The following is a 12,772-nucleotide window of genomic DNA, read 5'->3' as shown; positions in this document are numbered from 1 at the left end:
TAGCATTATGAAAGTAATTATCTGCTAAAAGCAGGTATTGTGCAGCAGTAGTTCTTATGTAATCAGAAATATGAGGCTCGCTTTATTGGTGGCCTTTCTCTGCACAATGTTCTTCACAGCATGAAGCAACTCACCTGCAGCTCTGTACCGTGGGCTTCTCAACAGACGTCATGCCAGTACTGTATATGTGCCATCCCAAGTCTTTTTAATACAATCGATGTGACACGCAGTAGTCCAGGTGAGGTATGCGTGACACACAAGTACTTGATGCAGACCAACTGTAAAAAGTATTTCATAAAACTGATTACCATCTCAAGTAGTGTAATTGGACATTATCATTTTCTAAGGAGCAGGTGATTACATTGTGAAAATAATAGGCTGTTTGATTGCTTGTGATTATTCTTTGAGCAGCAGCCAGTTAACACAAAAAAAAACAGAGAAAATATGTGCTGGTTCCAAGATAAAAAAAAAGTAATTTGACAGAATGGATTGTCATTGCACCTGTAAAGACTCAGTTTTTGTTGTTATATTTCGGTGTGGGAGCAGTAGGGTAGACATGTTTTATCTGTGTAAACATATGACCTTGAACTACTCTGATGTGAATTGAGACATGTTTTGCATGAAATAATGGGGACACACATGAAAGAAGCCATAGATTCAGATAATATACACAAAATGTCACTTAGCAGGAAGCAAGAATAAAAAAGTGGTGTGAAGAAACATGTGATTGCAGTTTTTGGAAATATCCTTCTTCATGGTGGGGATTTCACTTTAGATAGTCATCCGGCTGTCGCCTGAACACTGTAGCATTTATCCCCCCGGTGTTGAGTGCAGGTTATATTCTCCTTTGAGCAAAAGGAGCATTGATCTGAGCAAATGAGCAGCAAATTAATTATAAGTAGGCAAAGCTAGTGTACTATACACTAGAGACATCTTGTCACTCTATCAGCGATATGAGTAAGAAGATCAAACAGGATGGATACTCTCCATCTGGCCTGATAATCAGAGCACTTATACCCTCCCTTCTCCTCCAGCTCTTCTTCTGACCAGTTCCTCTTCTGCCTGACTTCTCTGATCAATAATGTTAGCCGGTGCTAACGCTAAGGATCTAGGCAAGCTTACTTTAATGACCACATTAATAATGGATCATCTCCAATGAGGCACCCTACTTCAGCCAGCTATTATTGGGACATTTTGTACAATAGATTCTATGTGTAATGACTCCAGTGACGGGGTGTGAAGTAGTCTCTCACTGCTGCCCCTGACATGGTCAACACTCGCTGTGCCCTCCTGATTGCAAATTCAGTGGAAGTCTGTGTTTTTTTTTTTTTTTTTATTATTTTTGTTATCATTGTAATGCTGTACAGTGTACTAAGAGCTGCTAGCTGAGCAAACATATGAAATCACTGGGTGAGGTCAGCAGGCTCTGTTCACAGCCCTTCTGCAAGAGTGATCTTTCTGATGTGAATCAAGTGCATCACATCAAAAGGAGCTTAATCCAGCTTTAGTAGCAGCCATGAAGTCATAAATGAGCTTTAAAGTAGACCGATCACGAGTCGTCATCTTCACTTTACATTAAGTCCATGTTAAAGCTCAGATGGCCAATTCATCACTATAGAATCTTCAGAACAAGACTAGAGGACATAGAGAAAAAAATTTGTGGCGCACGCTCTACACCCTCAGAGAATTCATATCTACTACTACTCTACTATTGATTTTCCCTTTGCTAATTTGTGTTAGATGTTCTCCCAACATCACATCGACATTCTCAAACTAACAATACACATCCTCTCAGACAAACACTTTGGCATAAAGTACAGACAACCAAAGACACATGCCCTTGGACTCACACATGCATGCAGAGGCAAACACGCACACGAACAGACGTGGTGGTTTCTCTGCCTGTCGGCACACTGTGTAAATTTTACATGAGGGCTAAGCTGGTGTGTGGGATGTCACTGTGCCTGGTGTGTGTGCCAGAACAAGGAGGCTGTGTGAATTCACTGAACCTGAAGTAAAGTGGCATGTTCATTTTTTAACCACGTATTCACTGCACTTTTTTTTAATCCATACTTAAATTATTCTAGAGCCTTTGTATGAATATAGTAATTCTGAGGAACATTAGAAACCTAATGGCTATTAACATACACTTAAGCAGGATGAGGCACAATTGACCACTGAGATACTGTAAATCTTATGTAGGCATTTTTTTTTTAAAACTGTGATTACAATTATTTCTTAAGGTTTTGGTTCCATTATAACAATATTAAGTCATAAACAGCAACTGCAATAATTTGTATGATTTGTGTCTTTCATATCACAGTGTGTTTTCCACAACAATATACAGAAGAAAATGAAGCCTGAATTATATTAAATAAAAATTAAGTATAAAATACCTTTTTTTTTTTCAAATTTAGATTACTGTCAAAAGTTCAGACTGTCTCAAACACGTCCGTTTTGTCTCTAGCTGAGTAGGTAGTGAATCATAGATTTCAAGATTTGAAGGAATGCTGGGACATCAATGAGTCAGTGATCTATGACGTAATTTCAAGGCAGCGCACAATAATGATGTCACATCAGCAACACACAGCACATCTTAGTTAAGCTTATTTAACAAGAAATAAATAACCTGTAAACTGTTAAATACAGTGTGTGCAATAGTAAGAATAATTTGCTTGTGAAGGAATCGTTTTTGCAAGTCTGAAAAAACAATTTAAACACAAGTGCAGCTAATAAAAACTATTGGGAAAGACTCATTTTTGCTGCTTGCTAAAAACAAGGCACACCTAAATCAAACTTTCTTCATTTTGGGTCATTTCCAGTACCTAGCCCACACATAGCACACTGTTGTTATTTTTGTGGTATCAGTTGTTTTCTATCATTAATGTTTGTTTTTTTTATTACACTAAATAGTGAAGGAATGAGGAGATATATTGTCTATAAAGGCAAATGAAATGTTAGCTGCTTGGCTAACTATTGAGACTTATAGTAGGAATAACTAAAGTTAGTTTCTAGGTAAAACACTATACGTAAATGTACCTTTAGAAAAGATATACTAAGAAATAAAGTTTTGGCTTCTTGATTATACAACCTCATTATTAATTCCTCAACTGTCTCTGGTTTGAATGTCATGTCATGGTAATAATAATTTGTGCCCTGTCAAGCGACATTGTTCACACCTTACTTTTTGAATTAACGGGTGATGATGTGCAATGAGGAAAGGGTGATGGACATGCTGAACAACACTTTTAGATTTTTTTAAATAGGCAGCAGTAACATATACATAGTATTGAGTCACATACTAACGAGTCAAAGCTTGTTGACACATTCAGGCAATTATAGTCTTGGGTGAAGAATTGCCCAAAATGACATTTTGTCAATTTTGAATGTCATAGTCCATTTTCAGGTTATTGCTAACCAGGTATGTGAGCATGACAGTTCCAGGAAAATGACATCGGTTTGACTTTTTTTTTCCAGTGGGCTGTGCACCCCTACATGTAAACTTAATAGAGCAACGCTTTGGGGATGAGGTGGCATGTGATATTCACAGTATGTTTTTAAAATCTGAAGAACTGTTGTAGCACTGAGTCAATGCAGTCTGCAAAATGTTTCCAGCTTATTAAAATTTAGGTTGGTCTAGAGGCCAACAACCTGGAACAACAGGGGCTATCTCAGTACATACTGTATGGAATAATTCACTGTTGTGAATTACAGCCCTGTTCACATTGGTCTCAGATACTCAAAAGTGTCTAATAATGTCTCCAGTATGGAATCTGTCTTACTATGGTCAATTTGTTCTTACTACAGGGCTTCATGATACCACAGTACCCTCACAAATATTCCATTAAGTCAAAAAAACGTGATGGATTGAAAACTGAAATAAGGCATGACATTGCATGGGAAGCGTCTGTATCTCCAACAAATGTGTCGCCTAATACTTATTACTTGCACTCAATTCACACGGCGTGCATGGACATTTACACACACACTGTTGCAGCAAATTAATCTGCTCTAGAGGGACAGCTGTGGGTAAAGGCATTTGTTTGGGGGTGATTTGTTTGTTTGGGTCCTGGCACCCAGATGAGCAGTAATCAGAGGAGTTAGCAAACAGGATTGTGTTAGCCATGACACTGAAAATCCTCCCCCACCCCCCAGGGCCCAGACCTAAACAGTGCTGACTGTGGAATCAGGGCCAGACTGACACAGACACACTCACACATACAAATACTCAGCGTCAATGATTTGACTGATGTAGGTAATTTGTTTAATGGGATCTAGTACTGACATTATTTAGACAGATTGTGTAAGGTTGGTTTATATGATGTCAACCGGTTGGTTATTGTTTGCTTTAGTTAAGTTTCACTGACTGTTGAGCTCAACTTTCTGACATTTTCTCTCCCTTTCCCTTCACATTTCATCATGAAAACATTCTTTCCCCCTCTTTTTTTTATATCTTATTACCGCCCTTATTCTCTCTTCTTGTGTACTTTTTCTGTCTCCCTCCCTTTTAATTCTTTGTGTGTTTCCTTGCAGGCCTGGTAGTGAGAGAGGCCAGCATAGAGATCACTCGGCAGCAGGTGGAGGAGCTGTTTGGGCCAGAGGACTTCTGGTGTCAGTGTGTGGCCTGGAGCTCTGCAGGGACCACCAAGAGCCGGAAGGCCCATGTCCGCATTGCCTGTGAGTGTTATGAGTTGGTGGTGGGATGGTGATGAAGGACGAGAGGTAGGATCCTAATGCAGGACACAAGCAGGTTTTATTTCCACCTGGACTTACCAGGCACAGGCAACAAACACTTAATATCTCCGCCACTCGGCGGGCAGGCAGGCAAAAACAATAACCCCACTTGGCGTAAAACAAAACCTTCTTCTCCAACACAACTAAGATAAACTAACTAATGCTGCGACAAAGAACAAAGAAAGACAGGTGGTATATATAGAGAGAACTGAAGACTAATTAAACACAGGTGAATACTCTGAACTAACAAGAAATAAAGTTACCAGTAACTCGAGCCAAACACAGGAAAACAGAAACCAAAATAAAAGCTAGACAGGAAACAGAAACCAAAGACCCTAACAGTGAGTATTCTCTCATCCTTTCCTCTCATCCTATTATTCACCCTTTATCTTCCCTTTTATCTTTGTATTCCTCTCCAAACAAAGTCCTAGCTGGCAAGTAGAAGTGTCTCACAGACTGACTCGTATAGCGTGATAGATTTATAGATTCTGGAGATTGAAACAGTGAAAAATGGTTTTACTGACAGGGGAATCAAGTGTCCCTTTGAACTTGAGTTGTTAAAAAGCCTTTAGAATTAGAAGCAGTTTCCTTGTGTAAAGTACAAACCAGGAGGAACAGTGGAGAGGAGCAGCAGTGTACACACATTAGAGAGGCTATGGCACATGTTTAAGCCAGTGTTCCCACTTTTTCCTGTAGGTGGTCCTCATTTGTTCTCTGCCTGTATGTTTGTCCTCCTACTGAAAAGAACAACATAATAGTTTCCAAGTAATGAGAAAACATTCTGTTGCCTCTAAAGTTTGGTCTCATTTCTAACTCTTCCCAAAGGGATCTGCCAATCAAAATCTGAAAAGTAATGACACCCCAGAGGACTTGGTGAGGAAAACAGAGTTGTAAGAGTATAGCAGTAACATCAAGACAATGCTTCTGCAACACATATTACATAACACAAATGCTTACACACTGTTGTCAGGATTCCACCTGAAGGGACTTGTTTCATAGTATCAGGTATCATCGTACTTTCAGCTCCTGTCAAAGACATTTCAAGGCTTTGTGACTGACATGACCCGCCCAGCTCCACTATTTCTGTTTTGACTTGTGACAATATAAAGTGTATCACCCACTTGCTGTGTGTTCTCTATGTTGTTTGCATCAAATATGTTATCACTGCTGGAAAGGGCTGGATAGGGATATTACTTGAGCTTAATGTTTGGTTCAATTCAGTGCCACTGTTCGAATGATTTTATCTTCACTATAAAGTACAGCAGGGTAGCACAGTGTGGAGTCAATATCCATGGTTTTCACCTGATCTACTCCATTTGGAGGCACTTAGCAGTCATATAGCTGTCCCTCTCAATTTTTATCTAATCTAATTCTCATTGCATCTCTGCATCTTTATATTGCTCTTTGTCTCTTATCATTTCCCCCTATTTTCTGTACAGTTTCTGTCTAACTTCAATGTATTCCTTGTATTTCAAACACTAGTAGCTCTCCTCATTACTGCTACTGTTATACTAGCCCGATGAATCAGAATCATGCCTCTCAGCCTCCCACCGAGCATACTCCTGCTGCTCCACCTCCTATAATCACCCATGATGAGCAGCCTGCCAGCACTAACCTATCCCTCAAATCACAATGGACCCCTCTTCCCTCTCCCATTAGCTTCTGCTGAATGGATTAGCTCCTCTACTGGGCTCTCTCTCCAGGCAGGCTTCTTGTCAGAGCCAGACTCTATCCTGTTAGGCTAATGGAAACTGGGCTTGTTTTCCTCTCCTCTCCCATCATCTAAACACATACAGTTTAATCAGACAGTGAGTCAGTGCCACTGCTGGCGAGTTAAGAGGTTGTTGTGTTGAAGAGCTGTCTTTGAGACTTGCAAAAATGGCTGGCCTGGTTTAAGGTAATGTTAGAGTCTGTGTGCTCCTTGGAGGATGAGAGAACCTGTACATGTTATTATTGCTCTTCCTTCATGCGACCTCAACAAAAACTATTTTTAGGGTGCAGTGATTGCTTGTGATAGAGAGAATACGAGTACGTGCACAGAAACAAGTAAAATAAGTGATTGTTTATTCCTTTTTGGGTAAATTCACAAGATAATAAATAAATCCTCAACTTTATCACTAGTGACATTCCTAATGATTAAAAATCAAACTCAGGAAGTATTCAGCTGTCATTCCTAATCGAAGTTTGCACCATTACCAAACGTCCGTGTGCTGAGGAGGGAATGATGTGAGTCCCACAGGAATGTAGGCTCAGCTGTTCGCACACCCATCGTCCCGCATTACTGCCCAGAGTTACAGGAAGTAAGGACTGGAAAGGCTGCATAGGGGAAGCATAATTTACATTGACATCCAAACAAAATATACCTGCCAAAATAATTACTTTCATGCTACATGCTACCTAGTGTGTTTTATAAAGAGTAACGCCCAAGGTTTGCAGAAAATAACACAAGCATGCTTGTTTCATTTTAGTTTAACAAGCTGTAGTTGATCTCCTACAAGAATTATAATCATACATGCTTGAACATTTCACACTGATTTGCAAATTCAGGGTGTTTGGTGACTGGTGATTATATTCTGTCCAAAAATCCAGTTCGTGATTGTGGCTGTACGGGCCCTGCTTTGACATGAAAAAAGAACTTGTAAAGAAATCGTGTTTCATGGCTATAAACTAAATTATACTAACTAAAATATATTTTTTTGCATTTTGTGATCCTGTGACAGTCTTTGTCTCTGTTGCTTAGTTTTGAGGAATATGTGGTTGTTATTGATTTTTTTTATTTTTTTTTTTCCCATTATTCTTGTTCGATTGGATCAAACCGGAATCTGCTCTGGACTTTACCATGCTCTACCACCACAAGAGATATTATGGTTCATTCAAAACCACCAAATGCCATGCTGCAGCACTGCACACTGAATACTCAGACTGGTGGTTTTCTCCCCAGTGACAACTTGCATTTTCCCCAGATACTTTTTTCTGCCAAGAAAATGTAATTTGTTGAATTTGACTGTAATACATACTGTATGTATGTATGTGGTTCACTCTATTATAAAGTATCTTAAAGTGTCAGAACATAGGAAAAGACGTGGCCCTTCTCCCTCTCACTTGTTATATTGTGACTACATCTTTTGCAGGCAATTTGAACTAAGATGAATCTCTGCATTGTATTTCTGACAGCAGAGCAATAGTGGTTTCACTCATACAATATGAAACAAGAGGACTCTTTTGAGACTTAATTTTGCTACCTACTTTCTTTTTACTCTACTTTGCCTTTATGTCCTTGGATCAAAATCTATGAAGCTATGTGCTAGAATATGCCTCCAGTCATTCCTTCTTTTAATGTAGACATTTATGGATAAGATATTGCTTTCAATTCAACATTCAACCTTTCAGTTTTTACAATACACTGATATTTGTGAAGTTAAGGCATATCCCCCTGAAGACATGTAGACTCTATGATTGAAATGGGACAAGCTCTCATCAAACTCATTATTCTGCTGTTCTATTTTTCTATTCCATTATTCTAAAGTCCACTTTCCCAAATAAAAAGAATAATCATAAATGACTATAGGTATTCTTTAGGACTTTTGGCTTGAGTCTGATCATGAATGCTATAATAAGAATATGATCTAGCTTGTCCTGTAGGGGATGTTTAACAGTGATATGTCTCTGTTTCAGCATAATGTCTCCTCATGTAACAGTTAGTGAATGAAAGTAATGAAAGAAAGCAATAAAATGGAACTTATTTTTAGGGATGTCTCGTTTTTTGGCAGGTGATAATGACTTGGAGAAAATAAATCTGCAAAAATTACTGGAAGCTCAGTCCATACTATATCCATTTACCCACATACTTTAATCTCCCCACAAACTGAAGAAGATTCATTTGCTATGATAGATACCGCATGGACGCTGTGCCCTATTACGCTACAATCACTGTACCAAAGAGCATTAGATTTATTATTTGCAGTTTGCTTTGACTGTCAAGTACAAATTCTGCCATACAATCTGTTTCACTGCATATCTGCCTGTGCTTTCAGCCTGCAGTATTCTCAAATTAGAAGACTTGAATTCAAAACCAGTGCTCTATTTTGGAGTTATCTAATATAATAAATCTCTTCTTTATGTTAGCACACAATGTCAATACTAGTCTATTACTGTATAAATAGCTGTTCTTATTTGAAGAAGAACTGCCATATCCTTTCCGCAGATTGATATGCTGAACCAGGGTTATTTCTGGGTTTGTTTCCATGGACACTCTTAGGTGTGAGTACAAAGAGAGACTGACATTGGCATGTTATCAGAAAATTAGAATTTAAAAGTAATGTGGGGACAGAGTTCACACTTCTCAGTTTGCACTTTTGTTAGTGCTAATTGTTTAAAAATAATAATATTTTATCTCATAGTCTGTTAACAAGTATACTTACTTCAACTCTTAAAGATCTGAGTTTAACTTTTATGATTCACTGTGAACCCCCCTGACCTTTTGCACAAATATAATTTTCAGCTTGGCTTTGTAAGCTGGAATAGCTTCAATACAGATAGTTCAGAACTGCAGAGTTCAGTTCATGCTAGATCCTTTTATTCCCTTTTTACAGATTCTTTCAGAGAGTTGATGTTTGTGCGCATGGCCATGTACAGCGTGTACTGTAAATATATTACATCTGATCTTTTAATGAAGAAAGAAGTAAATGCATATGATCATTTTAGAGTGTTTAGAACATTTTCTGGTGGATGTGCTTACTGTGTTTAATATGTGAATATTGTAAAGAGGGTGTGGTTGTAACTTTGATGCTTGAAGTTCAAAAGTAGTACTGTAACTTTTCTGCTTTTATTTCCCTCTCCTCTCCTCTCCTCTCCTCTCCTCTCCTCTCCTCTCCTCTCCTCTCCTCTCCTCTCCTCTCCTCTCCTCTCCTCTCCTCTCCTCTCCTCTCCTCCTCCTCTCCTCTCCTCTCCTCTCCTCTCCTCTCCTCTCCTCGTGCATGATGCCTACTGCTCCGACTCAGTCAGTCTGTGGAGTTGCTGGTGATATATTGTATGTCTAATGGGCTTCGGGTTCCAGTGTAGCATAACACCTTCAGTAATACTGTCCTGTCAGATTCACTATTCCTGCCCTGCTCCATCAATGCTCTCACACAATAAAAATATTGCTTTTTCAGTTGAGGGCAAGTGATCTCCTTCTCCCTATCTTTCTTCCGTCTACTTCCAGCAATTTATCTATGTGTAGAAGGTGGATGAAGTAGAAAGAACACATAAATCTCAGTGACTGTTTCTAGCATTTACTGTAAATACATACTGTTTTGTATTGCTTGAGCAGAGGGTAAATTATTATTGATGAGTTACCCTGCCTTTTCGTTTGATGATTTATTGTTAGTATACCAATTGATTTTGTTTTCTCAGCATTTAAAGTGAAACATAGCTCTCAGAATACACCCTCACTGTCGGTGAGCTATATGTAAATATTGATGCAGAGTGTCCTTTTGTGTGTTCATTGTAGACCTGAGGAAGACGTTTGACCAGGAACCTCTTGGGAAGGAAGTGTCACTCGAACAAGAAGTATTGCTCCAGTGTCGCCCACCTGAGGGCATCCCAGCTGCTGAGGTGAGGTTCAAAAGTACACTGTAGTTGTTAGGGAAATGAGATTATTTGTTTGAAAAGATAAGTACTGATATGCGTGTACACATGTTTCCCATAGAAATTCAGGCAGTTATGATTATCCATACTAAGCCCAGCCAAAAGCTCTTGCCTCAAATCCAATAAACTGGCTGTTCTGAAAAGAGGTTTATGTGAAGAGCTTTACTGACTTTTTGGGGTCGGTTTCTGCTGAAATGTCAGCATCATTTCTGGTGTAAATTATTATGAATGATGAAATGGGTAGTGGAATTGACCAGTTTTCACATAAATGTAAATTTAGCATTTGTATTTGTTATGTTTTGGGTCACAGGTTATTTTATGCTGCAATAAAAAGGTGAACACTGCGTGTTGATTGCAGAATTTGTCTCAGTTTTGAACTCTGCCTATTTCCATGTAATAACATGAAATAAATTTGACACATTCCAATGCACAGATAAGGATATTTCCCCGCACTGTCTAGGTTATTTAAGCTGTTTGGGTATTTCCTGAATGTCAGCCAGTAACTGCATTTTGGTCATAGGAGAGGAAATTTTTAATTATCTGCTTAAGGGAGGGGGGGATAAGACAAGTTGTATCCCTGTTACCTTAGCTCAGTCAATATCTCCTCCCTTCTCTACTTCCTCCCTGCCCTACAGTACAACACTGTTATAGCTACATTTGAAAAGGCTCAGTTGAGATTGCAGGAACATAAATAGAGGATGAAAGGGTGGTTTGATGGGTGGGGGCGGCTTTGGTGTTTTTTTTTTTTTCTTTTTTACTTTTTTGATTTGGGGGTGTGGGGACTGAATTCTGTAAAGGCGTGTGATTGACCTGGAAAAGCTGAGTTAAGTGAGTGGAACTGCACAGCATTTATCCCTGCTGAAAGTGCTGACAGGCTAAATGGACGAAAGTTTGGGACTGGCAATCCGCAGACTCACTATACAATCCAGGCTTCAGTCTGATAGTGTTGCCATAATAGCCATATATTGTAGTACTGGTGATTCTGCTGCCTGTCTGAGGTCTGTCTGCCAATCATGGATCAGTGATTAAAGACTCAGCTGGGGTCCAATCATGGCACATCTATGCTTTCTGGGTTATTGAGTGATGTACACTGAAGTGTAAATAGGAGACTTGTCAACATCAATAGTGTTTTCAGGCTATTTTTGGTGAAGTAGGACCAGACCTGTTTCAATGTCGTTACCCACTGCAAAACTATTCAGCAATAGAGAGGGATCAGTTTATGTTTACATATGTTCCACAAGGTGCAATTAAATTTCCCCACATCAAATCAAAATTGATGTGCAGCGTTTGTTCTAAAATGATAAAAACACTGAACAGATTGTTTCAACTTCTCTCTGTATGCATCGTTTTATGTATCCTGACAAAGAGCAGCGATTGATTTCTGTGTCTGCTTTTCCTACTATGCTCTAGTTGACTTTTGTGTGTGTACAGAGGCACACTTTCAGCTCCTTTAATTACTCACACTTACCTCATGGCTATGAAAAAAGACAACAGTTCCATTCCACAAGTTTTTTTTTTTTTTTTTCTCAAACACAGCTGCCTCAGTGGGAAAAAAGGACACAACTGAATGCTGCTTTTTCATCTGTGTTTGTCAGGCCTTTTCTCACACAAGCCTGTCAGAGAAAAAGCCTCGGAAAAAGCAGATGGGATAAGTCTGTGGTTACATATGAATTTGCAGAAATATGTAGCAGTCGTTGTGAAGGAAAGATCTGTCATATTTCACTGACTCTAAGACAAAAAAATATATAACGAGAGAGAGGATGAAGGCAGGAGGAGAAGAGCTGTTGAGGTTTGTCAAGGTTGCATCCAGTGGGAGGTTGTCAGGCCACTAGCGGGCTGTCAGTTCGCTCTATGGTTCCTTCACAGGCCTTTGCCAAACAAGGGAGAGACTGGCTCGATGGCAGGCTGTGGCTGTGCCATAAAACCCACACTCTTACCCATGCCTTTGTTAAATTGTGTGGACTCTACATGATGGACATGGTGCTGTGTGGCAGAGGTTCCAAAGCTGTTCTATTAGGAGGAGGACAAGTAAGACACACACACACTTTCTGTGCAAACTGTGCATCTGCAGCACTGTCACAGAACAGCTCCTCCACATGCATGTTCACATGTCAGAGCACCAGCAATGACATTAACGTCCTCTACAGGCACAGGTGATGACATGCTGCCAACAACTTGGCTCGACTATAGTGGACAGTGTGAAAATGGCTGACCAGTCGGAAGAAAAAGTTTGTGCTTCCTTTTTTCAAATTAGAAGAAAAATTGCCCTGTGGGTTCTTGACACTTATGGTGTTCAAGCTTTATGCACATTATAACGTAGAGGGAACTATCAACATCTTTGTTAAAATAATGCTTTAATGTTTGAATAGCTTCTCAGCTGTCGTCATAATAGTTAAATGTTTACAAGAAC

General features: G+C 39.3%; 1 protein-coding gene across 1 annotated transcript in view; it reads left to right on the top strand.

Annotated features, from left to right (window-relative positions):
• The window catches only part of unc5cb (unc-5 netrin receptor Cb), a 100,908-nt gene that overhangs the window by 58,734 nt on the left and 29,402 nt on the right, over nt 1-12,772 (top strand). The window contains exons 3-4 of the mRNA XM_026297400.1: nt 4,534-4,677; nt 10,226-10,329. Of these exons, the coding sequence (XP_026153185.1) occupies nt 4,534-4,677; nt 10,226-10,329 (248 nt within the window). The remainder of the gene's footprint in view (nt 1-4,533; nt 4,678-10,225; nt 10,330-12,772) is intronic.

The sequence above is a fragment of the Mastacembelus armatus genome, chromosome 12 (genome assembly GCF_900324485.2).
Source record: "Mastacembelus armatus chromosome 12, fMasArm1.2, whole genome shotgun sequence".
NCBI lineage: Eukaryota > Metazoa > Chordata > Actinopteri > Synbranchiformes > Mastacembelidae > Mastacembelus > Mastacembelus armatus.
The sequence above is the reverse complement of the archived record's forward strand: the minus strand, read 5'-3'. Positions and strand labels throughout refer to the sequence as shown.